Source organism: Rissa tridactyla, chromosome 3, assembly GCF_028500815.1.
Source record: "Rissa tridactyla isolate bRisTri1 chromosome 3, bRisTri1.patW.cur.20221130, whole genome shotgun sequence".
Classification (NCBI taxonomy): Eukaryota; Metazoa; Chordata; class Aves; order Charadriiformes; family Laridae; genus Rissa; species Rissa tridactyla.
In genome coordinates, this window is record NC_071468.1 from 66,626,137 (window position 1) to 66,652,252 (window position 26,116).

The 26,116-nt window shown below is 39.9% G+C and overlaps 1 protein-coding gene across 1 annotated transcript in view; it reads right to left on the reverse strand.

Moving 5' to 3' along the window:
* Positions 1–22,700: 22,700 nt before the first annotated feature.
* Positions 22,701–26,116, reverse strand: part of TMEM200A (transmembrane protein 200A) — a 56,873-nt gene continuing 53,457 nt past the window's right edge. The window contains exon 2 of the mRNA XM_054196293.1: positions 22,701–25,860. Coding sequence (XP_054052268.1) covers positions 24,369–25,844 — 1,476 coding nt within the window. The 5' untranslated portion in view covers positions 25,845–25,860 and the 3' untranslated portion in view covers positions 22,701–24,368. The remainder of the gene's footprint in view (positions 25,861–26,116) is intronic.

Below are 26,116 nucleotides of genomic sequence, written 5' to 3' on the forward strand. Positions count from 1 at the left end.
TCAGACCTCTAACAGGTTGACAAAAGAAATAAGGGAACAACATGCAGGAGCTGGGGAGGACAGGCTAGGAGGCAGAGTCTGGGCTGCTCTACAGGAGAGCACTTCTAGGCAAAGTGGAAATTTTCATCTGAACTCTGTTACTGATGTTTTATTTTAGCCAAACAAGTTAATTGGCATAATTAATTTGTGCCGAGGAATTTGCATCTCCATTTTAAACAGTGCTGTCTTCCAAAATGGTTTTTGAACACAAGATGTGAGAATGCTAAGGAAAAATCAGTCAAGCGGTTAGAGCCAACTGAAAGAAAATTTTGAAATCTAAATGTTTGAAATCCTGTACTAGCAGGGTTATTACCCTAAACGACCTGACATTTCAGGCATTAACCTGAAATAAAAACACAGGAATCCCAGAAAAATGGTGTTAGAAAGTGTAGGTGATTTATATTATGCTAGCAACTCTTCAAAGTACGACTCTATTCCACTATACACTTTGAATACAACGTTGTAGAAACCTTATCATGACAGTTTGATAAAACATAATTTAAATAGATATATTCAGTAAGAACGAAGACAAAGAATTTCATTCAAAAATGAGACCTAAAAATGAATCTAGAAAAATACTCTTGTGAAAATTTGAGAATATTTTTGCCATTATTCTGTAAAAATAATCAAATAGAAATTAAAAATTCATTCAGAATAAACTTTTCAGGTTCTTAATGAAGCACAAATTTGTCAAAGCATTAGATATTGAAAATTTAGTACAAAAAGTCTCTCCATTCTGCCACATCTTTCTGAATTTTTTAATGCTAAAATATGTGAAGTCACATTCAAGAAGCATCACTGAAAATATTTACATCAACTTTGTAGCACCACAGAAAAAAACCCAAAAGCATCTGCAATTTCAGAGACAGAGGGAAAATAACTGGTTAATTGATTGGCAAAAATATTGGCCACTGAAAATTTTACATGAAAATACAATCAGATTTCTGAGAACATTGTTTCTTTGCATAACACAGAGAACTGAAATCAATTATCATCAAAACTGTAGATCTACTACCAGCATTAGACAATGTTATGGAGTTTCTAAGTACATAATTTATACTTCTCAAATTATGGAGGTTATTCTTTACTTCTATGAAATATTCATCAGGAAGATTATTTCATATTGTTAAACAAGTGCAATTGTTTGTTGTTTTTTTTCTTTTCCATTAAAACAGACATTTAGACAAAGCAAGTTTGATTTAATGCTTTGCTCCTTGGAGACGGAGCTTTTCAAAGATGAAAACAGCGATGGCCACACAGGCAGGCACCTAATCCAAGGTTCCTGGCTTTGTCCAGTCGTTAATCTAATGTCGTGGCATGCTGCACCTCACTTTAGATGTAACAAATTAGAACTTTTGACATTCTTAATTTGGAAAGGCAAGGCACCCTCATAGTCACAATTCACTGAACTTTGTGCTACCAGCAGCTCAGCGCTTAACTGCATGTACCAAAGAAATGCCAAAGGTTTATATCAGTGTATTCTCAACATCAGTACTCCAGCCCAGTTGTAGCTACTTTAAATTTAGATGCAGTATGTGTCAGACATGTAGAGATGATCAAGCTAGAATTAATTAAGATCCTTAGTCACACTGATCATGCCATAAATCAAAGCAAAAGTTAAAAAGAAAAACAAACTCCTTTTCAAGTTTCTCTGAGCAGATGCTACACAATACGATTTAAGAATTTGGGTTATTCTCTGCTCAGCCTACCATATTTTATGCATGTGTTCAGTAAAATACTCACAGAGATTCAAAACTCATTTAAGAGGATATCCTTCCTCATCAAAAATGAAAGAGCACATTACATGAATAACGATGAGACTGAAATTAGCTCTTGTTCCTTAGAGGAGCACCAGCTCTGTCTAGTTTAGAGGTAGTTAGGGAAGAAAGGCGGTCCTGGTGTCACAATTGGTTTTTTAAACTTATGTTGTCCACAGGCTATGACCACACTCTGTGAATCATTCATGCAAGGCACCCTCATGAAAAGCACACTTTTCCTGGAACTTCTTCAGGGAAGGAAGCTGCAGTGGAGGGGATGATAGCTAAGTTGCTTAGTCCTTTCATAATGAATTTATTCCTTGTGAAATGTATCAGATGAAAGGGTCTTCAGGACTGCCTACCCGCATCATAGGTATGGCCAAACTTACCCACAGGGATCTGGCAGTGTTCCTTGCTCCTCAGAAAAAGCATCTTCAGACATAACAGGCCAGTTCAGCCTTTGCGTCCAGCCACACTTTCTTTCCTCTGCCATCTACAGAGGCAGTCAACTTGCCTGCCTGCAGCTCAGGCAGGGGACACCACAGTCTACGGTAGCATATCAACAGCAAAACTAGGACTGCGTGATAACTATAAAATTTAGTACAAACATTTGAAATCTGTTCTGATGGCTAATGCAGTGATACCAGGCAAATATTTGTAAAAACTAGGTTTTGGTTGCCTAAATGCCTAAATATTTGGGAGCTGTTCTTCATAAATGCCAATATCTCCACATACAGAAAAACTCTTGTGTATAAATAGTATTATTCAGTATCTACTTTTCATTGCTCTTCTGTTTAAAAAGCTTCTATCACCTAGGCAGACAACAAAGGAAATATTATGAAATGTAAGGCTGCAGTTTCCAAAGGCATCTCAGCAGTTAACTGTTCGAATAACACAGGAGTTTACAAACGCTCCTGAGCTCTATTAAGAACGCCAGCTTGGATGAGCATTCAAATGTCTCAGCTATTGTACAACAACCAGCGATGTAAAGAAAAATCAGGTTGCAAACCCCGCTTTGGGTCTAAACACAAAGGTACAAACAGAATTTAATTGGGACTAGCCTACTTTTGGATCAGTAGAGGCTAACCAAGTGAACAGCTGTCCGCCATAAGTTTGAGTATTTCTCTGGATATTTCTTTTCCAAATCAATATTTTACAATAAAATCAAATTTTATGAAACTGATAATATACCTCATTGCAGGAAGCACATTTTAAAGACAAAAGCTGAAAACTTGTGAGAAGAAAGTGGAATATTATTTAAATCCTATCAGGAAGCCGGTAGTAACTGTTTGTATGAGTACAGGGCTTTTGGTGGGAGGGGAAGGAGGAGTTATGCTTTCGCATAGCTGTTCATGACAGAAAATTAACATAAGATTTGCTTTTCCTATTGTATTTTTATCCCCCAAGAACTGAAAAGATAAATGGCTATGTCAGCTCCGTAAGTGGAACTGTGCTGAAAAAATACCCAACGGAAAATTAACCCTACATAAGCAACCACGCTAGAAATAAACCCAAAAGCATTAATTGCTCTGCACATGCAGTAAGACAACTCAGATGTCAGTCCTTCATTTTGATTTCTTTCCTCCATAGGCATGCAGCATTCATGGTTGCCAGCAAAGACCAGCATTGCACTACAATGAATGTCAAATCGGTGAAGCTGAAAAATTAAACTGAAGACAGCCTGGTGACTTCAACTGCCGGCTTCACCTGCCGCGAGGTGCTCACCCTGGGACGTGCCCAACAGGGCCCCAGCTCTTCATGCAACCGCCTTGACAGCGATGCCTGCACTCTGTGACAATACAAAGCTGCAGATTTCAACCTGTGAAGTACTTCTGCAGGCGAACGGGTCATTTTTTAACGTCAGCAAGCTCAAAGATGTATTTGACCTTAGCTGAATACGAGGTTGTGTCTGTCTCCCTCATCCTTGCCTTTTGGAAGGAGAAGAGGGCTGGGCAAAATGTCTCGCGGAAAGTCTTGTGCAAGGCTTTCCTTCTGGGACTAATTTTCAGAACAGCAGTATGTTGCTTTTTGAGGAAAGAACTAAAAAAACTTGGTCGAATAAATTAAAATTATCACAATTCATTTTATTATTGAATTTAGTATATCGGTTTAAGGCCAATGTTGGCATTATGTATATTGACTTATAGCTTAAGCTCGTATCCTAATAATCAGTCATATATAGCTAGCTTAATTTTTTCAGTACATTTTTTCAGTAAAGCTGTAACCAGATGTAGCAATGGAAGAAGCAACGTCATAACTGAAGAAATCTGCTTGCACTGTCACTCTAAATCCTAGTAAAAAATATAGGCTTATCACCTATATACATTATGTCATTACACTTACGGATAGATAAAGCCGATGTGATATTGCTGCTAGGTGGACAGAATTCTTGCTCCAGTACTATCCTCAATGGCTAGACAGACTATCACATACCCTCTGACTTCCAATAAGTTTTAAATTCCCACACTGCTTAATTAGGGAGAATAATTCCCCAGGGTCCCCTTCCCTACCAGCAGAGAGAAATAGGCTCCTCCAGAAGGTTATTGGGTTTTCAGATATGCTGGATCACCTACAGCAGAGATCCTTTTTTTCATTTATTTATTAAATGAAAAGAAGGCATTGGGCAACTTAACCTCACTTTCGAGTTTGTTTCAAGTATGGCTGATACGTGCGTATGTTTAATGGAAGGGAAAAGAAAAGGTTTCAAATTCCTTTGCATAACTAATAAGTTGCAATAGTTTTGTGTGACAGTATATGCTAACTAACTTCTGCAGCTGTCAGTAGGAGCCATTGATTCAAGAGGAAATGACAAACTTCTGAATGTTTGTCAAGAAAAGTAACCCTCAAATCTGTCTTTTCTAACCCCTCTGGATCATTTGCGAAATGACGGACAGAATTATTGGTCAGTTGGGATCCAAGTCTTATTTTCATTATAATATAATTTATCCCCACATTTCAGGACTCATGACAGAGCTATGTTCAGGGACATTAGAATAAATAAAAGTCAGACCAAATGCTACTAATAAGGGAATGTTGTCAGAGTGATAACAATGCAGTAATGGCACAGATCGTCCAGAGAAATGAGTAACGTAATGGCTCGCTTTTTCTTTTAATTGCTTTTCCTTTTACTGAAAGATTCAGGCTCTGCTTTTCATCCAAATCTTTACACAAGTAATTAGTGGGTGCAAACTTCTGTCAGAAGTGCATATTTTTCCATAGTCCTCAAACTAAAGTAGGCAACAGAACATTAGGTCTGGCATTTCTAATTACAACTCTAATTATATAAAATCTTTTTGCCCAAAACAGCAAGAAACAGTTCCTACTGCTTAATGGGAGTAGCGCTTTCACCAGTCAACATTCTGGTACAGTATTCATCTATGTAAAAGTCAATTGCTGCATACTACCCACTGCCAACTGTTACCCACATGTAGCTTGAGTGGCAAAATTCGTCTATCGGTGTATGATCCTTCCAGCTTTCTTTAAAATTCTGCCCCAGCGTGGTGCCTTTCTTTTTTTAATAAGTACATTGTCAACAAAAAACTAATATCAGAAGCAACAGGGAATCACCGCTGCAAGCCAGCAAGTTCCAATGTTCTTCAAACTATCACCGGTGTGTTCTATAACGCTTTGTCAGTATTTCTGCGTCTTAACAGCCTGCGAGGCCACTGGTAGCCGATACTTCTCACATCTAAATACTATACAGTGTTACTCACCGGTGCAAAATCTTTCACACATAGGCAAGGAAGAGGAATGGAACAAAACTAAACAAATACCCAGAACAGAAAGTTAGGATGCCCAAAGATGGAATAGCTCGCCCTGTGCAGGCAGGAAGGGGAGCCGGGGAGGTGTCTCGTGATGCACTTTTCATGTTATTTTGCCTCCTCTAACTACCTGAAGAAATACATAGCCCTACAGGACAAAAAGACATGGGCAAACACCATCATAACCAGGGTTTCCTCCAGTTTTTCTTTAGTCAGATGTAAAAGAATCTGTGAGTTCATATGAGTAAAAGGCAAACAGAGAAGGCAAATGTTTCCCAGTAAAAGCAGCTTTCTGCCTTTGGGAAATGCCAAACAGCAGTCCAGGGAAGAAACATATCTTCCCAGCACAGCAGGCTCTGTAGCAACTAATAAAGGTGGGGGACGATTTTACACTCTTCATGCAGAGTGTTTGGATGTACGTGGACCACATCAAGCTCAAAGAGATAAGACCATGCTCTTGCCTAGGTGCTTGTGCCAGCCTGTAATATTAGTTAGGTATGGACCAAACAAATTCTTGCAAAGCAGCCGAAGAGTTGTTAATCCTGCTTTTACACAGGCATCCCGGATAAGGAGTTAGAGGAAGTCTTCCCACCTGCTTGTGCAGAGCTTATGCTCAAATTCTGAAGCATAGTTTAAATAATAGCAAAATTTGACCAAGAGCTAATTTTTTTTAAGGCGTTTAGGTGCCTGTCTCGCATTGCTGCCTTAAAAAACCCACAGTGAACAGCGTAAATTTGGCTTCACCCATATACAGGCAATTTTGATTCCTGTGCATATATGACATCAGATCCGTGGGCACATTTCCAGTGGTATGTCTGTAATTTTCAGCTGTATTCCCAGAGGCTCAATGCTGTAGAAAGGCTTCTGATAAAAAATGCTGATAAAATGGAAAAGATTCCATTGCAGTTGTGCTGTAGCACTTCCACATCAAATGTCCTTCCATGGGCTATGAACAGATCTTTGGCCTCTGCTGGGAATAACAAAAGTGTAGCCCCAAGTCTTTGTCTTACCAGCACAAATCTCTGTGCCTGAGCCACTAAAATTCTCATGTTCACAGCAGTTGCAAAAATGGTGCAAAATGTTCCTTTGTTTGAGAAAACACAGATAAAGAGAGAAATAACACATTTTTTCCTTGTTGCTTGAGGTTAGTGGTTAGGATACTATAGATTCTGCCTAGTCATAGTTAGGAAAATTGGAAGAGTGTCAGCAATTAGGTAGCAGATCAGCACGTACATCCAACTAAGCTACAAGGTCATTGAGGGAGCACACAAACACTGAAGAACAGCAATGAGAAGGAGCCTTCGAGAAAGGAAGCCAGCACCTCCATTCCCAACAGACAGAAAGGCAATTCACCGCGGGAAGAGCTGATCAATATGCCATCAGTCGGCTAATTGTATCGTTCCTTACCCAGATCTCAAGCATGACCTTTTAAATAGACTTCTGCCTTGACTGACAGGCTGGAGCTGGTTTCTCCCTCGAATTCTCACCAGAATTTCTCACTTGCCTTAGTCATGAGAACAAGATGTCAAAGGCATGCATATGCTTAACAGAAAACAACTGTCCTTTTGAGCTAGTTAAAGCATTCTTCCTCTTCACCTTTAAATCTTCCATTTATTTAAAAAATTGTCATTATGCATTGCTCTCATGACTTTTGCTTCTCCACCCTGCAGGAGAATCAGCCCCAGGTAGGTGATAGCCTGCAGGGAACACCACCCTGTGGGGGGTTTGCCGCTGGGTCCTGCGAGACCATACGAGCCCCGCAGGGCTCTGCCACGCAGGAAAGCAGCCCCCATTCTGAGCCTTTCTTTGGGGTGCGTTTGCTGTTACACACCCCTCAAATGATGATAGCGGACTCTTTCTGTAAACAGTGCTTTCTCGCATTCTATATTTGCAGGGGAAATCAAATTACAAATTCACTTCTCTAGGTTATGCTTCTTACATAAGAACCACCCGTTCCGACGTTGATTGCCCCAAGAGTCAGCACATGCGTAATTCGCCCTGCCCTGGGGTCTCTCATCTATTTTTACCGTCCGTGTAATGTCTCCGTGTGGTGCTGTTTTCCCCCTCCATGGGGGGCTGAAGGCTCTGCTGCAGCCTGCAAGGCGGGATGGCACTCTGTGTGGGTAAGAATGTATATTTAGCCATCAAGCAGCAGTTGTTTAGGAGCCGCTCTGTCTGTCAAGTGCAAAGGAGGGACAGGATTCAGGGCAGTGTAGACAGAAATGGCAGTGAATGCATCTATTTCAGGGTGCTTACTCCACTCGCATCAGCTTCCAGCCACCAGCACCAGCTAAAGCAGGTGTTTGACTTGTGAGTTAGGACAGAAGCAGAACAGAGCCCCTTGTTCTGATGTGGCCGCTTTGCAGGCTGACACGCTTGTGTATAGCTGGTGTGTGCCTCAAGAACGTATTACGGCAGCCTCACGTGTCTGGTCCCAGGCAGGATTCACCCCACAAAATGTTATAGGCATGGGAGTCCATAGGGTCCCTGCAGGCTCCTGCATAACAGGCAGCGTTAAACCAAATACTGAGCCACCTCGTTTGAAAATCTGCTGAGCCAAGGGTCTGTAGATACTTAACTGTTTCTGATGATCTTTGGAGTCACGCAGACAGACCTGCGCCTGGGAGGCGAACGCTCTTTCCTTTTCCTAGCTCACAAGTCAAATGATCCCTTTTCACATTGCTTTGTTTCAAAAAGAGGTTCAATAAATAAGGGACCAAGAAGTCAAAGACAGAGAATGAGACAACCTTACACATCCAGGAAATGCTCAGCTTTCACTTTCTTCTGTTCACTAGCTCTGGGTTTTGATCTGGCACTCACTGAATTAAATGGTTCTTAGTACAGGTCTCCTTTCCTGTCAAATCCTGTCATCAGTCACTTCAGAGTAAAGAAACAGATCATTCTGAAATCCAATCCTGAAATAAATATAGTCAAGCGAGAAACATCATTTTTTTTCCTATCTCTACACAAAAGCACAGAAACGACACTTTGAAATGAGATTTCTTTTCTGCTCTCTCTTCCATGTTCTCTTGTAAGGACACTAAATAAAAAAAGCAAGAACTGGAGAAAAAGGTATTATAGCATGAATCTCTCCACATACACCTGCAGTTGTGTGGTTAATTCAGGGGGTGTAAACTCATCCACCCAGTTAAACAATACGAATCCCACGTGTCAGCTCCATAAGCAGCCACAAGACAGATTCAGACTCGCTGCTGGGACACCTGTAACCATTTCCACATCAGATGAGCACACGTTTTCTTTGGGTGCACACAGCTCTACAAGGAAAAAAGCCCCATTTCCACAAGGGGCTAACCTCCTGAAGCTCAGCTTTTACAGCTAGCCCCAACTCTCTCCAGGCCCAGGTCCCCAAAACTGGGCAAAGTTCAAAGAAATCAAGAGCCTCCCTTTAAAAATGGTCAGATATTTCACAAATCACATCTTAAATTTACAAATTTAAGCTTTTACTATCATTTCCTGATTTCTGAGTATGCAGAATACACTCAAGCCACACTTCCAGGAGTTTTTGCAGGACGGAGGGTATAGAATGGGGGGGGTGTCTAGGGTTCGTTTTCCCCTCCAGTGAGAACAGATATTCCCACAAACAGCAAGAAAATTAGTCTCCAAATATTGCAGGATTTACAATCAAACCATGACAACCGGCAATATGGTAAGACCAGTTACAGCAGACAGTGATTTGCCTCCTACTGCTTTCCAGGACTCTTTCCAGTGGCCCTAGCGTGCTCCCCCGCCCCCCCCCCCCCCCCCCCCCCCCGCCTTCCCAAAATATATAATTTCCAGCTCTCTACTGGGTCACTGTCTTTGGCAGAGCCCCTTTTGCTCTGTTCTGGGCCAGCTTGTACCTCTTCCCTGCAGAGCCACTCCTCTGACAGCTTTCTTGCTTGCTCGGCAACCCGTCCACTTTATTGTCACCAGACACCTACCCAGTTCACAATCTAGGGCAGCCGAGACCTCAGGCACTTCTGCTGTCTCTAGGCTTGAAATCGTCTGCTGACGCTGACTTTTTTTCAGGCTAAGCTTCTGCAATAATCTGTTGTATCTTTGCTGACTCCCCAGGCTGGTGGAACCATAGCTCTGCAGCCCGGGTTTTGGATGCAGAACCCAAACAACAGCACGCAGAGCTTCAGCCCTCTTGAGTTCAGGAAACACTGGACAAACTGAGTGGTGGGTGATTTCCTCTACGCAAGACTTTGAGGCAAACCAAACCCTGATTATTTGCAAAAAATATCAGGTACTCTTTCCTCAAAGCCCATTTATTGGTGTCCAAAGCATAGATGCAGTTGTCATGGATGTGCGCCAATGAGCTTCTGGGATACAAGAGCCAGGAGGAGGGCTATCTTCTTTTTTTTCCCCCAATTGCCTGTTTTCTGTCTTGAGGGATGCCACCTACCTTTAAGTGAAAAAAAAATGGACTTTTTCTCTAGTCAGTTGATTTGTTCATCTTCCCATTACTTCTGATCCTTTCTTGGCGATTTTCCCTCTATTTTCCTTGGCACTCTCACCACGCAATAAGCTCCTCATTCCTCGGCTGACTGCCACAGCACTTCATGGCCAGCTCTGTTTGTCACCTGCTATGGCATTTACAGAAAAAATCTGCATTGAACTCGGCAAATATATTGGCTGAAGTGAGAGACCAGACGAGTGCAGCTCCTGTGCCCCTTCACAAAGGGAAAGAAAAGCAAAAAATTCCTTCCCTTTATTTAATACCTTTGTGTGGAATTAAAAATAGAAATTCACCCCCATTCCCTTCTCTTTCAAAACAACCATTTTCACAGAAACTTCTAGTTTCCAGTTACTCTGTTTTGAGATTTTATCACTTATTTTTCTTACTTTCACTCTTGTTCAATATTTTATTATTGTTTTACGTTCACCAGGGAAATGAAGGAGAATAAACATGTTGCAGGTGGAGGCGTCAAGGATGATTCCACTAAATAGGAAACCTATTACTGAAGGAACCAGCCTCCCTCTGTCTCCTGATGCCAGTATCTTCAAAGCTGTGGGCACACTCCAAATGATCCTAAATTTTCCTTTTTTTTCTGTTCGATCTTTGTTATATTTATAATCAGGACTTGATGACGAAATTGAAGTCAGACTGTGGCCCCTGCCCTGTACTGCAGGCATTCTCCATGGAGAAGAGAAGGCTGTACTGTGGCCACCTTCCTCATGGCTATTACTGAGTTTTGGGTTGGGTTTTTCTTTCAGTCAGTGCCAGGCAGGTAACTGCGAGACCTATATACTAAGCAAACCACTTCCCATCTCACACACAACACTTAAACCAAGCAAAAGTAAAACAGGAGAAAATCAGCTGAAGGGACTTCTGTCTTTTTATGCTCAAATTTCAGCAATGCATTGTTGTGTACAGATAAGGTTTCTTTTTGTGGCTGCCTTAGAAGTATTCCTGATAATACCAGTTCTTGATTTTATGAGTGTTCACAGTAATACAGTTCTGTGAACCCAACAGAAACGGTTGGCTTTAACTTTCTATTGAACTCTGAAGCCACATGTCTTTCAATGCTCATTCCTCTAAGAGCAAAATGGATTTGTGTTTGGGATTCTACAAAGAGGTCTTTAACAGGGACTATGTGGTTCCTCAGCATGCAATGTCTTTGGTGGCACCTTTGAGCTAAGGAAATCTGTAGCTCGAGGCTTGTGATCTCACTGTTGTAAGGCGCAGGCTGTGAAGGATAAGCAGAGATCCTGCAACAGAGGTAGAACGATGTAGAAAAAAAATTAGCTTAGCCGTCTCTTGCAAAAGAAATGCCATGACCCTGATTTTGCTGCATTCCTTTAAGTACCCAGTAAATCCTTTCTCCCCAGGAGCAACTAAGGATGCTGCTGTTCCTACTGAAAACCGCCACAGTTTGAAAAAGCTGGACAAAGTCAGGGGAAAAAGTCAGTTAGTTTAAGGGCAGAAACTGGAACGGCAAGTGGCTGAAATAGGAAGGGTTTATACAGTCTGCTGGGTAAAATGATTCCCTCTCATTTTCTTATCCGTTAAAGACAACATTCACTGTGACAAGAAACATGCAGCAGTGACAGGGCTAAGAGAAAAGGCAATATAAACCTCAATTCCTACCAATAGAAAATTGAATTTTTGTTACTATAATGAGTTAAATTTCTGCTATATCCAACTACATGTTCATATACTGGATGTTCATATACTTTTCAATATGTTATTTATGTTCCTTGGAGAAAGCAAATGTTGTTTTCTTTTTAGATAACATTACGGCAGTTATATATGTCCTTTGTCAGTATTACTTGTGTAGGAGAAAAAACAGATGGTTCCTTCATACTGAAAAAGGCAAATACTACATTCTGAGCTTTAGGATGATGCCCGCATGCTTGAGTAACGAAAGAATCCTGAAGGAAATTATTGTAAATTGAACTATGCTGATTCAACGAGAGCGACAAGCTTAAGTGGAGACTTAATGATAATTTCAGGGCCTGGATCCTGCTAGTCCTGTTGTTGATTGCTTTTTCTGATACTGCTCGGCTTTCCCCATGTTATTAGCTAGAAGTCCAGAAACTGACATCTTCATCAAATCCACTAAGTCCATCAAATCCACTAAATTTCATCAATTCCACACTAAACATCATTTTAAAATAGCTGAATCCTTTGTAGTGTCAGCTACTGGATTTGCAGGAGGTATGGTTGACTACATGAAGCCCGGTACCCAATACTGGTGCAAACATTATTATCCAAAAAACTGGTATTGAATAGAAGCTTCTTTCACCTTGGAAAAGTTCCCAATGTACTTAATGTTCCTAAGATAATGAAATGTTATTACCCCTTACAGTTTAGCAGCATCTATGAAATAACTAAGGGGGCTGGTTTAGACTGTCTTGTCACACTGACATTATCACTAATTTTAGTTATTAAGCTTTTTCCTACTATTAGTGAGGCAATTTAAAAGAAAAAAAAAAAAGAAAACTTCAGTTGCCTTTGTATTCTGGGGATACTTTCTTTTAAATAGAATGGTTGACTATTGATAAGCAAATACAGAGAAGCCTGTATTTTTATGAAGAAATGCTGCTATTCTAACTCTTCTGACCAGCTCCAAAAACCTAAAAAGAAATATATTTCGGGCAGTTGCATGCAGCAAAGAGTTGGCCGGGACACATGTATTTAACAGCTTCTCTTCTATAAATAGAAAAAGGAGAAAATCCTTCTTTCAAACTTGTCCGTATAATTTATCCACTCTCTAAAATGGCATGCATCTAATTCTGTCAGCTGGGGATATTTATGTCTTTCCACTATACCCAATCTATTCAGAGTTCATTCAGGACTGTGGTTTTTGACAAGAGGTGAGAGTCTTTCAAAACCATTTTCATTCAGTTTCTACAGGTTCTGTAACGGAGCTTCATCACAGAGAAGCTGGTTTTGAAAGTTATTTAATTTTTATTCCTGTATGATATCATTTGCTTCTATGCCCTTGAAAAAGTAAGACAGAAGACTACACTAGCTTCAGGGGAGAAACGAGGAAAGGCAATGGAAACATGACGATGTTTGTCCTCCAAATGTCTATGATTTTAAATTGACACATAACTTACATTTTCATGCTAGCAGACACTGTTACTCATTCAGGAAGAAATCCATCTGCAGACGATAAAAGCACTTCACTAGACCAAGCCCTGGGCTGCTTAGGAAGATATTCAGGTAAACATTTTTGCAGGTTATAGCTGAGCTGAGCTTTCTGGCCACCTAGAAATGATCTGTCATCCTTCTCATAGCACTCAACATGGATGATCTTAAGAAGCTGCAGAGAATATATCAACTTCAGCAGACTGAATTTTCACTTTCAAGAACACCAGTATCTTATTCACAACTCCCTGTGCTCAGGTCTTAAATAACACAAATCCTTTTGTCTGCCATTGCGTGTGCTTGTTTATGCTGAATCTGTATTTTAAATATAGAAGATATTTATATACAAAAGAAATACAAAAGATTTTCTTAGATAAATAATATGAAGAAATCTAAACTGAATAAAAGGTAGTTTTTCTTTTCTGTAGATGCTAATTGAAAATTAAGGTCAGCTAGACTGTGGTCATGATCTGTGTACGTGTTTGCCACAAGTAATCATGCATTGTGTGGCACCCTGGCACTTGTGGCAAAAGTAATTTTAAGCACTGATTTATCAAAAGCAAATGTGAATAATATCCTTGCAAATAAGGTTAGCTATGATTAATGCATTATTTGTCCAGTTCAATGAAAAACAGTCTTTCTTTTCCCAAACCAAGTTTATAGCCGCGATAAAGATTAGTATATTGTATGTCATGGAGTTTTACAGGCCATTTACTTGGCCTGCTTTAGGTGAAACTCATACCTCGTCCTTACCTGGTGCTTTTCATCTGTAGATCACATTTGAAAGCAAGGACTATGCCTGAAGCTTAGGTGGCTATTTTTTTACATAAATTCCAATTTTTGTGTTGCAAATCATTGTTCTATTACAATATGGGTGCATTTAAATGCCTTTCAAGCTGCCAGAGCCTAAATATGCTGGCAAATCCTATTTAAATCTTATCAGCATATCTGAAAATACACAGAGTTTCTTTACCATGATACGCATTTCTGATGTCAGGGAAGGGAAGAGGAGAAACTAGAAAGGATGTGCCATTGCACAGAATTTACTGTTTGTGTCAATAAGCATTAACTCGGCAATGAGTCTCAGCCCCTGACCTTCTCCGGGACCTGCCTCAAAGAGCCTGCAAATGTGTGTCGTAGAGTCCAGTAGCCCTTACTGGTTTTGGGTCAGCACACGAGTTTCAGCTGCAGGATGGCAAAAGGAAAGAGCAATGGTTTCTTCTCCCATGGGGAATGTGGAAACATGTATCTTAATAATGCTTTATACCACATGTTAAGGAGGTCATTCCTTCTTAAGGTTTTTTGGGTTTTGTTAATAGTGTGTGATAACAACAGAAGTGTGTTTGTAATGGACTGTCCAACTCTGGTGCCAGCAACAGATGTTCTTCTGATTCAATGCACTAGTGTGTTGGGTTTTTTCTGGAGTTCTCCAACAATGATAAAATCAGAGACATCGCCTTATTTTTTAAAAATCAGAGAATTTGATAATGTCATAGTCTGAATCCTTCAAGACTCAATTTGGTGATATATTAGCCTGCATCCTCCCCGACTGTGACTTGGGATGCTAGCCTTCTTTTCATGGTCTTTCATTAAGAATTTTCTCACTTTTCTAAGTCTTTGCTTTAATGATTTATATTGCACTTACTTCTACTGAGGCAGGAATGTATGAAGGCAGCCCAGCATTTTGGACACAGGGATCTTCCTCTCCCTCCACCCACTTTGCACCGTGCTGTTTATCTCTGCTAAGCAGCAAAAGCAGAATGCGCTGAAGTAGCATACTCCAACGTAGATCATCTTCCAGATCCAATAAAACAAAAGTTGTGAATATATACGTGTATACATACGTGTGTGTGTGTGTGTAAAATTTATATGCATGTATGATCTAGCACATGACTCAAATGAAATAATTTAATTTGTCAAAATAAACCTTTCAGTCTGTTCTGGAAATCTGTAAGACATAGAAGGGCTCAAGGGAACCTTTTCTTCCATCTGCCTTAGGTTTGGAAAGCTACTTATAACACCAACTAATTAAGATCTATAGATCTCAGAGGAGAAAGTAACTGACTATTATAAGCACACAGTCATTGAGAACACTCATGCCTACCTTTAGCAACAGAACAGAAGCTGAATAAATGACTTACCAGTAATACGTATCAAGTAAACTTTGTTCCCTTTTCTCTTTTCAGGAATGGATTTTTATTTCTGCAAGTGGCGTGCTCATTCATAGACAATCACCAAGAAACTGGGTGCTTGAAAGGTGACAGGAGCAAATACAGACAGAAAATTGTAGACAGGTGTTCCATAGACTCACAGGAAGATACCACCAGAAGGGATATTAGAAAACACTGGTAGTCTGTTGTGTTTCTCTAGAAACCATTAAACTATAGTGCCATCCCAAATCACAATTCCTCTGAGTCACTACGATATTATGAAGAGAGGGTGAGGTTCACGATCAGCTGAAGCCAACCTGCTGCTGTGGCAGTCTGGCTCTTCCTCTGCAGGTAAGTCTTGAAGCAGCTCAGCTCTCTGATCCAGCTGAAAACTACTTGCTAGCTGCTGCTGGTTGTTTGCTGCAACGAGCTGTTGCTGCTGTAGCTGGTTTTGCTGAGTTTGTTTTCAGTTCCTGACCTGGTTGAGCACAGCTGCTTAGGAAGTAGGATCATGCAGGAAAGGGTGAGAAGAAGGAAGGGAGTGGGAATCTGTCCCCTTATGTTGGCAGACAAGATTTAGTCATCTTACACCGATTATGAGACCAGAGACTAAAGCATCACTGTGAAGGGGTGCAGATGGAACCGTAAGCATCAGAGGGTTCTTAATGACTTCCAGAAATGTCCTAACCTGTCTTAGGAAAGGAAAATGCAGAGTAAAATAAAGTAGTAGGGAAAGGCATGAAAACTTCACAAAACTGCCAGTATAGATAACAGTGAGATAGGTATCAATGTTATAAGAATAAAAATGTTCATTCAAAAAGTCAGTGGACACGAAACAGGTGTATTTTCTTCCTTAGAGTTTTCTGTGACAATAAGCAAGTGTCCCCCATTTCAGTGTTAGTTATAAGGCATAGAGATTTAGGAAGTATAATTTAATGAGAATATAATGTCTGCTTTATTAATTCCTAACCCCTCCTAATCTACTGTATTCACCTGACTCCTCTACACAAGAATCAAAGGGCACTGTCATTTAATTAAGTTATAAGTCTAATCCTCTTCCTAGTCCCCATAAAGAGATAATAAAGAACACTTGTTTGCTGGAGATAATACAATATGCTCACATCGTATGTCAGAGTGCTTCCTGTCTGTTAAAATGATGATAATGAATTCTCTACAGATGCAAGATGAGTTTAACTATATTATAACATCTGTGTAATAGTAGCCAATCTGCTCCATGTTCTTCGTTCACTTTTGGTTTTTTTTTAATCCATTGAGACCCTTGGAAAACTAGCAACTGCAATAAGACAGTAATCACAACAAATTGGAGCAACTTTCCTTCAAGCTGGAATAGAAAATGCCTAAATTGATAATTATTTCTGAAAAAATGCTAAGAAATGCACCCTGGAAAGAGTTATGGTGATCATTTCAAAACTAGCTGCGCTTACACAGAAAAGCAAGCCACGTCTCAGGGAAGGCAGCTCAGTGGAAATGTATGTTCAACGGTCAGACTAAAAAATGAAATTTCACTTTGCGACTATAGTAAGGAAACTATAGAGGTTAATACTGAAAATATTATAGCCCATTAAATCTATTCCATTAAGTCCACATGACGATGTTATACTCTTGTCTTGGATATTCAGTTTTGGTTCACTGTTTTCAGAATTATATTACACAAATATTTAACACCTCTGGACAGCCAAGATAAGTAGCTAGAAGGCACAGGAATATTTTTCCCTATGACAACTGAATTAAAAAGAAGTATATTGATCATTGTTAACCGAGTTAAATACTGTCTTTACCTTGAATTTTTAACTTTGCCGTGTAGAAAATTTCATTTCCCAGAAAAAAAGACTGTGAACAAACGGTGCTTGTGACAGCTGAGATATCCCTAGACAGAAGAGCACGCAGACGTCTACCACAAACAATTGCTGTAGCAAATACCGACTGGCTTTTGTTAAGCACTACGTGTGCTGTAGACATGATACTCCTAGAAACTCAAGTGCTCATGAGCTGATCCAATTAACTTTAAACAAAAAGGATAAACTATGGTGGGATTCCAAGTAAAGCGTTGGTTTCAGCTGAACAAATTTTGATAATTTCAGCAGAAAAGTAGTTAGTTACCAAAATCAACCAGGCAAGAAGGCTGGTGATTTGACACTTAGGTAAGGCAGATGTTGGATTTTTTTGAAATGGAAAGCACACAAAGGTGTACCTTGACTGTAGGAAGCTTCTGGAGATAATTCGAGACCCAGCTGGATTAATGACAGCCTCACCAAACGAAACCAAAAAAACTCCCAAGCAAGGAAACATAATGGGGAAACGTATGCAATGGAGCAGGCAGTGAGTGTGGGAACATGCTGCGAAACGTCAAGTGTCACATCCAGCCACCCTCTACCCCAATTTAAAATGAAACAACTCCCCAAAACCACTAAAACTGACCAGTTCGTTCTAGATCAAGCCTATATACTGTGAATACTTTGCCTCATTTTTCAGCTAAGTTAACTATATTAGAAACGGGGGAAAGGTAAGGTGACTAGTAGGAAAAAAGATCTGGAAATGGGAGCGTGGAAATGAGAAATAGAAAAGTGTGGAAAATGGAAGAAAGAAAGTGTGAAAATGGAAGCTGTGTAAATCCTCATCTGTGAGAAAGCTGAATTCAAGCCCTGGATGCTCTCACGGTGAGGGGGCACATAATCTCCATTATGGTAACCTGTAAAAACTGGCATATGAAACACATCCTAGCAAGGAATTTCAGTACATCTACTGAGCTGACAGAGAGAGGGAGGGCAGCATGTATTAAAAAATAGTAATCTTTTAAACCCTATTTATGAAATGCCAGAAAGAAGGAAAGGATTTACCTCTCCGCTCTCAAGCTTGCTAGTATGACCCAGGTATTATGGAAGGCTTCAGAAAAAGGTAAGACAAGAACTAAAGGCAAGAATGAAAATGGGAAACAGGATAAGATGCTGAGTAGATGGTCCAAAGATAGATCATACCACACTAACCTGATATCTCTTTTGAAATAATAGTTTTCTAGACAAAATACGCAGTAGATCTCATCTGCTCTGACTTGAGCAATGCATTTGATACAGTAGCACACCTGAAAATATTAGCTAACCTGGATAAGAGAACTGGGAGAAAAACTATGCTGAGTAGTAACCATCAAATGAACAGCTGACAAGTTGGGGTGGTAAGGGATGTATCAGTGGAGTTTTTCGAGGTTCTGATGTGGAACTGATCAAATAGCATTTATTAACAAATTTAAGAATAAGGTACATTTGTGCTGACACAGTTCTGGGAAGTCACTAAGGGTGTAGCTGAACTAGCAGTTTTTTCCAGGTGGGTAGTGTTCCTTTGAAACAAATCTCCAAGTTGATCTTGCCTACCTCACTTCAGTTCATGTCAAAGAGCAATCGCATAGCACACACTGGACTCCTTTCAGAGGAAAATAAATGGGGAGATGTCGTCCAGGAGCATGTAACATGTTCCAGTCACCAATGGCTGTTCAGTCCCACCAGCCCAGGTGGGAGCTAGTCAAGTTAACCCTCTGAGATGCAACCAGTGTGGACAACACATCCTTGGCACCAAGCACAAGACCTACTCCCGTTGGGCTGCCCTTACTGCCCATATAGCCTGAGTAGATAAATATTATCAATATGAAAGAGATCAGAAGGAAAACTGAATTGTCTTAATGGGCTGGAATGAAATGGGATTTAATATTAAAAGTGAAAAAACATGTACTTAGAGGCCAAAGCAAATACAGTATTGCCTACAAAGTAGGAACCTATTCTGAGAACAAAAAGATCTAAGTGCTAAACCAGTTGTACAGTGAGTCACAGGATATACCCTGGAATATTTTCTTAATAGGAGAGCAGCTGGCTGTTGCAATGAAATTAAAGTGCTGATAAGAATTCCAAACTGATAAGAGAAATATATTTATTGGCAACTCACAATTAATCTGCAGTAGTTTGCAAAAATAATATTAGTAAACTGAAGGGCTTAGTGGGATTCAGAAATGGATTATATGTTTCTGTGAATGCTATCCTGAATAATTACACTAGCTGGAATAAAAACTGATACGGGACAACAACGGTTTTATGATTCTTCCTATGGACGATTCACAGTGATGGTAAATTACTCACCTCTAAAACATTATCTACCTGAATTAGAACCAAGTCAACAGGTTAGACATACTGCTTTTTGTTTAATGGAGTGGGTTCTTGTATTTCAATTTCAACAAAGTATTCTAAAACAGAAGTATTGTAACTATCAGATTTCCATTCTTTATGAGACTCAGTGTTGTAATTCTGCCAGCTGTCATTCAGATAAGTACTTCTATTAAAAAACTGGGCTTTATTGAATGCATAACATATTCCAGTGAGGTTAATTTGAAATACTGAGTCCTAAAATACAAAACAACTCAACATTGCCAGACATAGAATATTGATGAAAGAGTTAATACATGTGACCTGAAAGTTAAAAATGTGATAATTGCAATTAATTTGCTTTTGAGTTTAATTTGAAAAGATTTAAAATAAAGGGCATGAACTTGCCCTTGAGTAGCTAAATCATACTAATTGAAGCACTCCTACATTGTAATGGACCATTTATTCCATTTGCATCTTCATATATACATGCACAGTCTTGCTGAAAGATTTCTACTTGTTCATCATAATGCCACATTTGGTAGGAAAATGAACAAAAAAGAAGGTAGTGCTGGGAAGATGAAGACAGAAGTTCCTGGAAAGGGTCAGAAAAAGACTCATAGAAAGCATTTAAGAGCTAAGAAAGAAAGAATTTAAGAGCTAAGACTAAAGCAATCTAGGAACTCTACAAGCTGCCTGAAAAGCTTTTCAGAGAGAAAACTGCTGCTGTAGGTTAAAACTATTTTCCAAATTTCATTCAGCAGAAACTAAAGGACTAGTAATGCTGTATTTTAAGGATAAGGACCATCAGCTCTAGGTCTGAGAAAGGCGCTCGGATAAGGTCGCACAAAAATTATTTTGCTAATATATGAGGTGGACGGATGTAGATGCCTACTTCCAAAACCGGCAGCCTCAAAAACTCTGCTCAGTTCTAACATTAAATTTCCCTTTCCTTCAAAACCAGCCTGGTGGTGCCAGCTCACCTTTCCATCCTTTACACAGCCCAAGCATTAGAGCAGCCATCAGGATGGGTAACGCCATGCCAAAGTCCTTTCGCTGCTGAGAAAACCCGTGCCAACACCTTCCCATCCATTAACCCACGAGCAATTGAGCAGCTGGAGCTTCTGCCAGTCCCTCCTGCTGAGCGCTGCTCCGCGTGGAAGGGGTCGGCTCGTTGGCTTACAAGGAGAGTAAACTGGGCTCCCCAGGGCAGTAGTTAAAAATATCAACCTGGCAAAAATCCAGGCCCTGTTTCAAGGATTTTATCCAGCAACCATTTAATGCAAAATACAGAAGCCATCCTGGAAGAGACAACGTAACCCAGCATTTCTGCTCTATCACTGCGGAGTCATGCTCTTTATTTCCTTGCCCAATAAATGAACAGAGTGAAACAGATTTGCCCAGGAGGGAGGGACAGACCTTAACATCACAGGTAGGGACTAAGATGCTTACCTGACAGGTAGAAAATGTATTTTTTTTAATAGAAGAGGACGAAGCAAACCCATTGCTTGCACGATCTAAATTATTTCTTTTTGGAGCTATTTCATACAAGGGATGCAGTACCATAACATTTCCTTTGGCTAGATGGAAGGTTTAGCTTCTTATACCATGAAAAGGCTTGTGGTGTAGCTCTGCAATTATTTTCTCTGATGACAAACTCCCTGTCTTTGGCTTCTTTTTCACCCTACAGTTGTACCAGAGCAATTCGTTGTGGGGCTGCACGGAGCATTGACAATGGAAATAAATTTTTTTTAAAAAAAGTCTGTGAAGTGGATCAGCAACAGATTGAGTATGATATTTATGACCTAAAGATACAATTTAAGTTTAAGACATGTTCTTGTCTTCACCAGTTCCTTACTTGTCAGCTGTACATGGCTCCCATTTTGGCCACTGTAAGGTTCCTAACTCTCCCTATGTATTGCAAAGGGTTCAGGCATCTTTGCTCTACTGCAGTTTCTGACTAATGTTCAAGCCTTTTGAATGTCCACAAGTTTTCCTAATTTGAGCTTGAGTCGGAACTACCAAAGGAATATGGAAGGATGCAAGGTCCTGTATTACCCTTGAGGGAGGGGATCCTTCCCCTCTACGCAACACCAGTGAGGCCACACCTGGAGTGGTGGGTCCAGTTCTGGGCTTCTCAGTACAAGAGAGACATGGACATACGGGAGCCAGTCCTGTGAAAGGCCACAAAGATGATGAAGGGACAGAGGCATCTCTCCCATCAGGAAAGGCTGGGAGAGCTGGGATTGTTCAGCCTAGAGAAGAGAAGGCTCAGGGGGATCGTATCAATGTGTATAAATACCGAAAGGAGGGTGCAAAAAAGGAGCCGGGCTCTGGAAAGATCCTGGTGCACAGTGACAGCACAAGAGGCAGCAGGCACAAACTGAAACACAGGAGGGTCCCTGTGAACATCAGATAACACTCTTACTGTGAGGGTGACCAAGCACTGGCGCAGGTCACCCAGAGAGGTTGTAGGGTCTCTCTCCATAAGGTTATTCACGAAACCATCAAGACACAGTCCTGGGCAACTGGCTGTAGGTGGCCCAGCTTGAGCAGGGGGGTTGGACAAGATGACCTCCAGAGGTCCCTTTCAACCTCAACTGTCCTGTGAGTATCTGAAGGAAATATTCAATTTTTGAGTAATTTGGGAATATTTTTGAAATTGGTCTGTCAACCACAAAGTTTCTTTTTATGGTGCTATTTTGATTTCTTGCTTTAAGTCGGTAGCTTTACCTTGATGTCCCAAGCGGGTAAATTTTTCCAAAGTGAGTGCATTTTTCAGTACTTGGTATCTATGTTAAAATCAAAAGCTTATGCCCTGCTATACTTACAAAAGGATTGCTAGTCCCACATATGATAGAACCCCAAAGACAGTCTTTTAAGCTACGATTTAATGTAACTATTAAGGAAGTAAAAGCTTACATCATTCATGCCTTTAACAGTGTTTTCCATTTTTATAAGAATCCTTACTGCCAACCTAAAAAGAACAGGATGTTCTTTTTACATAAAACTTCCTTATATCAAAACCACTTGGAATACATTTCACTTTACATGGGAAAAAAAAATACTCAACCTTTACATGTGTAGAGATGTCATTGAAATCAATTAGTCATAATCAAATATCTAGTGGCAGGCTAATATATCATATACAATGTTACAATCCCCAATTATACTTTGATATGGAAGATTTGAGATCAGAGAGGAAAAACAGGTCTTACAACAGATATATGTAGATAGACATTTTATTTTATTTCAAAAAATAGCAAATGTCTTAAGAACACAAACCAGAAAGTTATTAAAAGCTTCATAGCAAAATATTTAGCCAACTCTGTTACAATATATAGGCTTGAGGTTCTAACAGTTAACACTATGCCTCAATTCACTGAGCAAGGAATGCTCCTGATACATAAACATTGCGCAGTTGAAATATGGAGCTGAATATTAAAAAACAGAGAGGGCATTTTTGTCTTTGATCTTTCACAATCAAAGTTATTGAAGAACAATGACATTTTAACAGGTTTGATTCTTTTTGGGAAAAGCCATTCAAAATAATTCCTGAGTATTTATGTTAAGTGAACATATCAAAACCGACCAATTAAGACCAACATCCTGTCAGGTGAGCCTTGAGACTTGAAGTGACACTCTCCGGCATGGCTGTCATGGCAGGATCACGGCCTAAATACCTTAATGAAATACATGAAAACTTGCTGGTATGCACATTCAAATTCTCATTTTTCTTTAGCAATAGCCTACAACTGTCAACTGTGAAGCTTGCTTTGCTGAGAAAAACATTGTTTTAAATGTCACTTTCTTTTGCAAAATCTTGTAATGCAAATTGCCACAGCTAAGCCTCCAGTGAACCATCACACCAATAATTATGTGAAATATATAAATCGAAATTTAGGCAAGGGGCTTTCATACTATGTTAGTGTACATATTGAATTGTATGCTTTGTATCGGTATTTTGAACATAGAGATCTAGTTATTTAGCTTCTTGCTATTGTAATGAGAGGCAATATATCCATTTCCATTATTCTCTTCAGATGCATATCACAATATAATCTTATTATGCATCGTGTTTCTAAAATCCTGTTGGCATTCATCATGCTCCTGCGATTTTAATTGAATCTGTATATTTTGATTTTAAAACTGCTGCCAATCAAAGTGGTTTAGAGAACTATATCCCAGAAGAATTTTATGTTTCTTACTTTATATATGTTTTCCCAGAATTACAGGATTAAACTACAATGGATGTAGAAAGATTATTTTACAAAGCGTAGTTAATAATTCACAACACTGGTATTCAACTCGACCGATTACAATGAATTCACAAAAATGGTTTTAATTATACCCACTCTTTCCTATCCACCCACCCCAATATGTAAACAAGTTTCTCACAATGACAATGGCAAGACTGCAGTTACCGAGAGGTACCGTATGTGAAAGACAACACCTAGGATAAAGGCCTGGATTTGACAATTCCAGTATGTGCTCCTGCTCACTTCCCATTCTAGACCGCAAGCACCTTTTTTAGACTCTTGCGGTCATTAAATAAACAGAACTTACAGGTAAATGGAGCTTTTTTTCTAATGCAGGCTTCTGGAGTCAAATTGACAAAAAAGTAACATGCTTATATAGAACAAAAGAAATAATGACTTGGGAAAAATTGGAATGAGTCGTACCAAAACTCTCTGAGCAATGATAATGTACAGTATTGCAGCTCTATGTTACTAAGACAAAAAACTCTTGGCATTACAAAGATGAAGAGATCTCTGTTCACACAAGCCAATTTTAATGGGCTATTAAGCATTTGGTTAAAAACAGGCTTGTACTAGTCTCACTGAAAAGGAAACACTTGTCAAAATGTTTTTTTTTTAAAAATACTGTATGACATCTTCTAAATTGCAATTTCAATATTAAAATCTTGTTTCAGAAGTTCCCCGCTTTAGGTTGTTACTCAAAAACTCATCATGTTCAAAACTCAGATTATTATGAGATCTTGATATCATAAGAAGCTTTTCCTTATTAGTAAAGTCTTTCTTGACTGCTGCTTGTGGCACCAGTAACCTATCCATTGGGTCCTCTTTGTTTTCTAGTTTCATATACCCTTTACTGTTGCTCCGATCCAGTCTGGGCCAGCTGGGGTGCTTCCTTTGTTCCGCTTGGACAGTAAGTGTAGACGGACCCCTTTCCAAGTCCAGGGACTTCGAATGTGAAGACAGGAGATGCAAAGATGTGTTGGACCCAAACTGTTTCCTGGCAGCACCAGGGGATAAAAGCTTTCCTGTGCTTGGCCCGAGAGTCATAGAAGATTTGAACTGATCAGATGGAGTGTCCACAAATGAATTGTGTCGTGGCAGCATGGCAGCGACCGGTCTGTAGGATTCATTGGTATCAGTTAGTGGAATGGCCAGAGAATCCATGGACAGGTTTCTAGACCGACTCCTAGTGATCTCCGAGTCCTCAGTTATGTTGTCTATACTGGGCTCATCAATAACACAGTTATTCAGTTTAATTACTGGCAGTGTGAAAGCACTAATGGAAGATGATACGATGGATTTTGTTTCACACTTTATAGAGCTAGTGTTTTTGTCATCTGAAGCCTTGCTGGAGTGAGGATAAAGTCCAAAGACTGAACCTGATTGCTCAGTCAGCAGAGGTGGCAGGAGGCTACCAGTGGTCCTATCTTCATTTAGGGTAATCTCATCTTCTTCAGCAGAACTATCCATTCGAAAATTACTCTTGAAGCCAGAGAAAGGTGCAACTGTGTTCGCAGCCAGCCGTGATGCACACGAGCTCCCACTGTGCCTGAGTTCTCCTTCCCCCAACAAGCCAGTGAAAGCACCGCTCAGCTGCTTTTGTTCCTTGATCCTCAGCGTGTGGATGTCTATTACAGTGGAGTATATGTCTCTCATGTGTATGATTTTTGTTTCCTTGTCACGGTTTTCATGCAGAATGGCATTTGCGCAAATAAAAATGAAGATTCCAATGCCCATAGTAAAAGGGCCCAGCATTTTCATCTTATCCGAGTGCACATGCTGTTCAAAGAAACGAAGTAAAATGCTTCCTTGGCTCCTCAGGACCTGGGTTTCATTTACAGATAGATTCTCTTCAGATCCTAAAAGCTGCTCCTTTTGGGGCCAGTATCCAAGGATGGCCATTGCAATTCCCAAGAACGCAATAAGCACTCCCAAAACAAGGAAGAATCCCGATGGAGAATAGAGACGGATTTTGCCCCTGACAATTACTACATCTGCCCTGGGCCGACGTCTAACTGGTTTCTTCTCCTCAGGAGCTGGTGCTGTGGCAAGGTTTATATGTTGCTGAGATCTGGCAGAGTCTTGCCTTTTTAAGGCAGCCAGTCCTGTTATGACTCCTCCGGTTGCTATCATAGTTCTATACTGTGCCCTGGGAAAACAACAAAAAGGAAAAAAAAAAAGCATAAATATTGTGGCAAGCAAAGGTTGTGTCTGCAAATATAAATAGCACTTAGTTAGTCTGTAGCTATTTCTTGATAAAATATTCATGACTTTAAAAAACCTATTACATCTTAATCCAGTTATGATACAGTAGCAGTTTTGAGATTCACATGGCATCTTGAAAAAAATTTCCAAAAGTCTTTATCACTGTAAATATAGGTAATAAATCTTCCATCAGTGATACA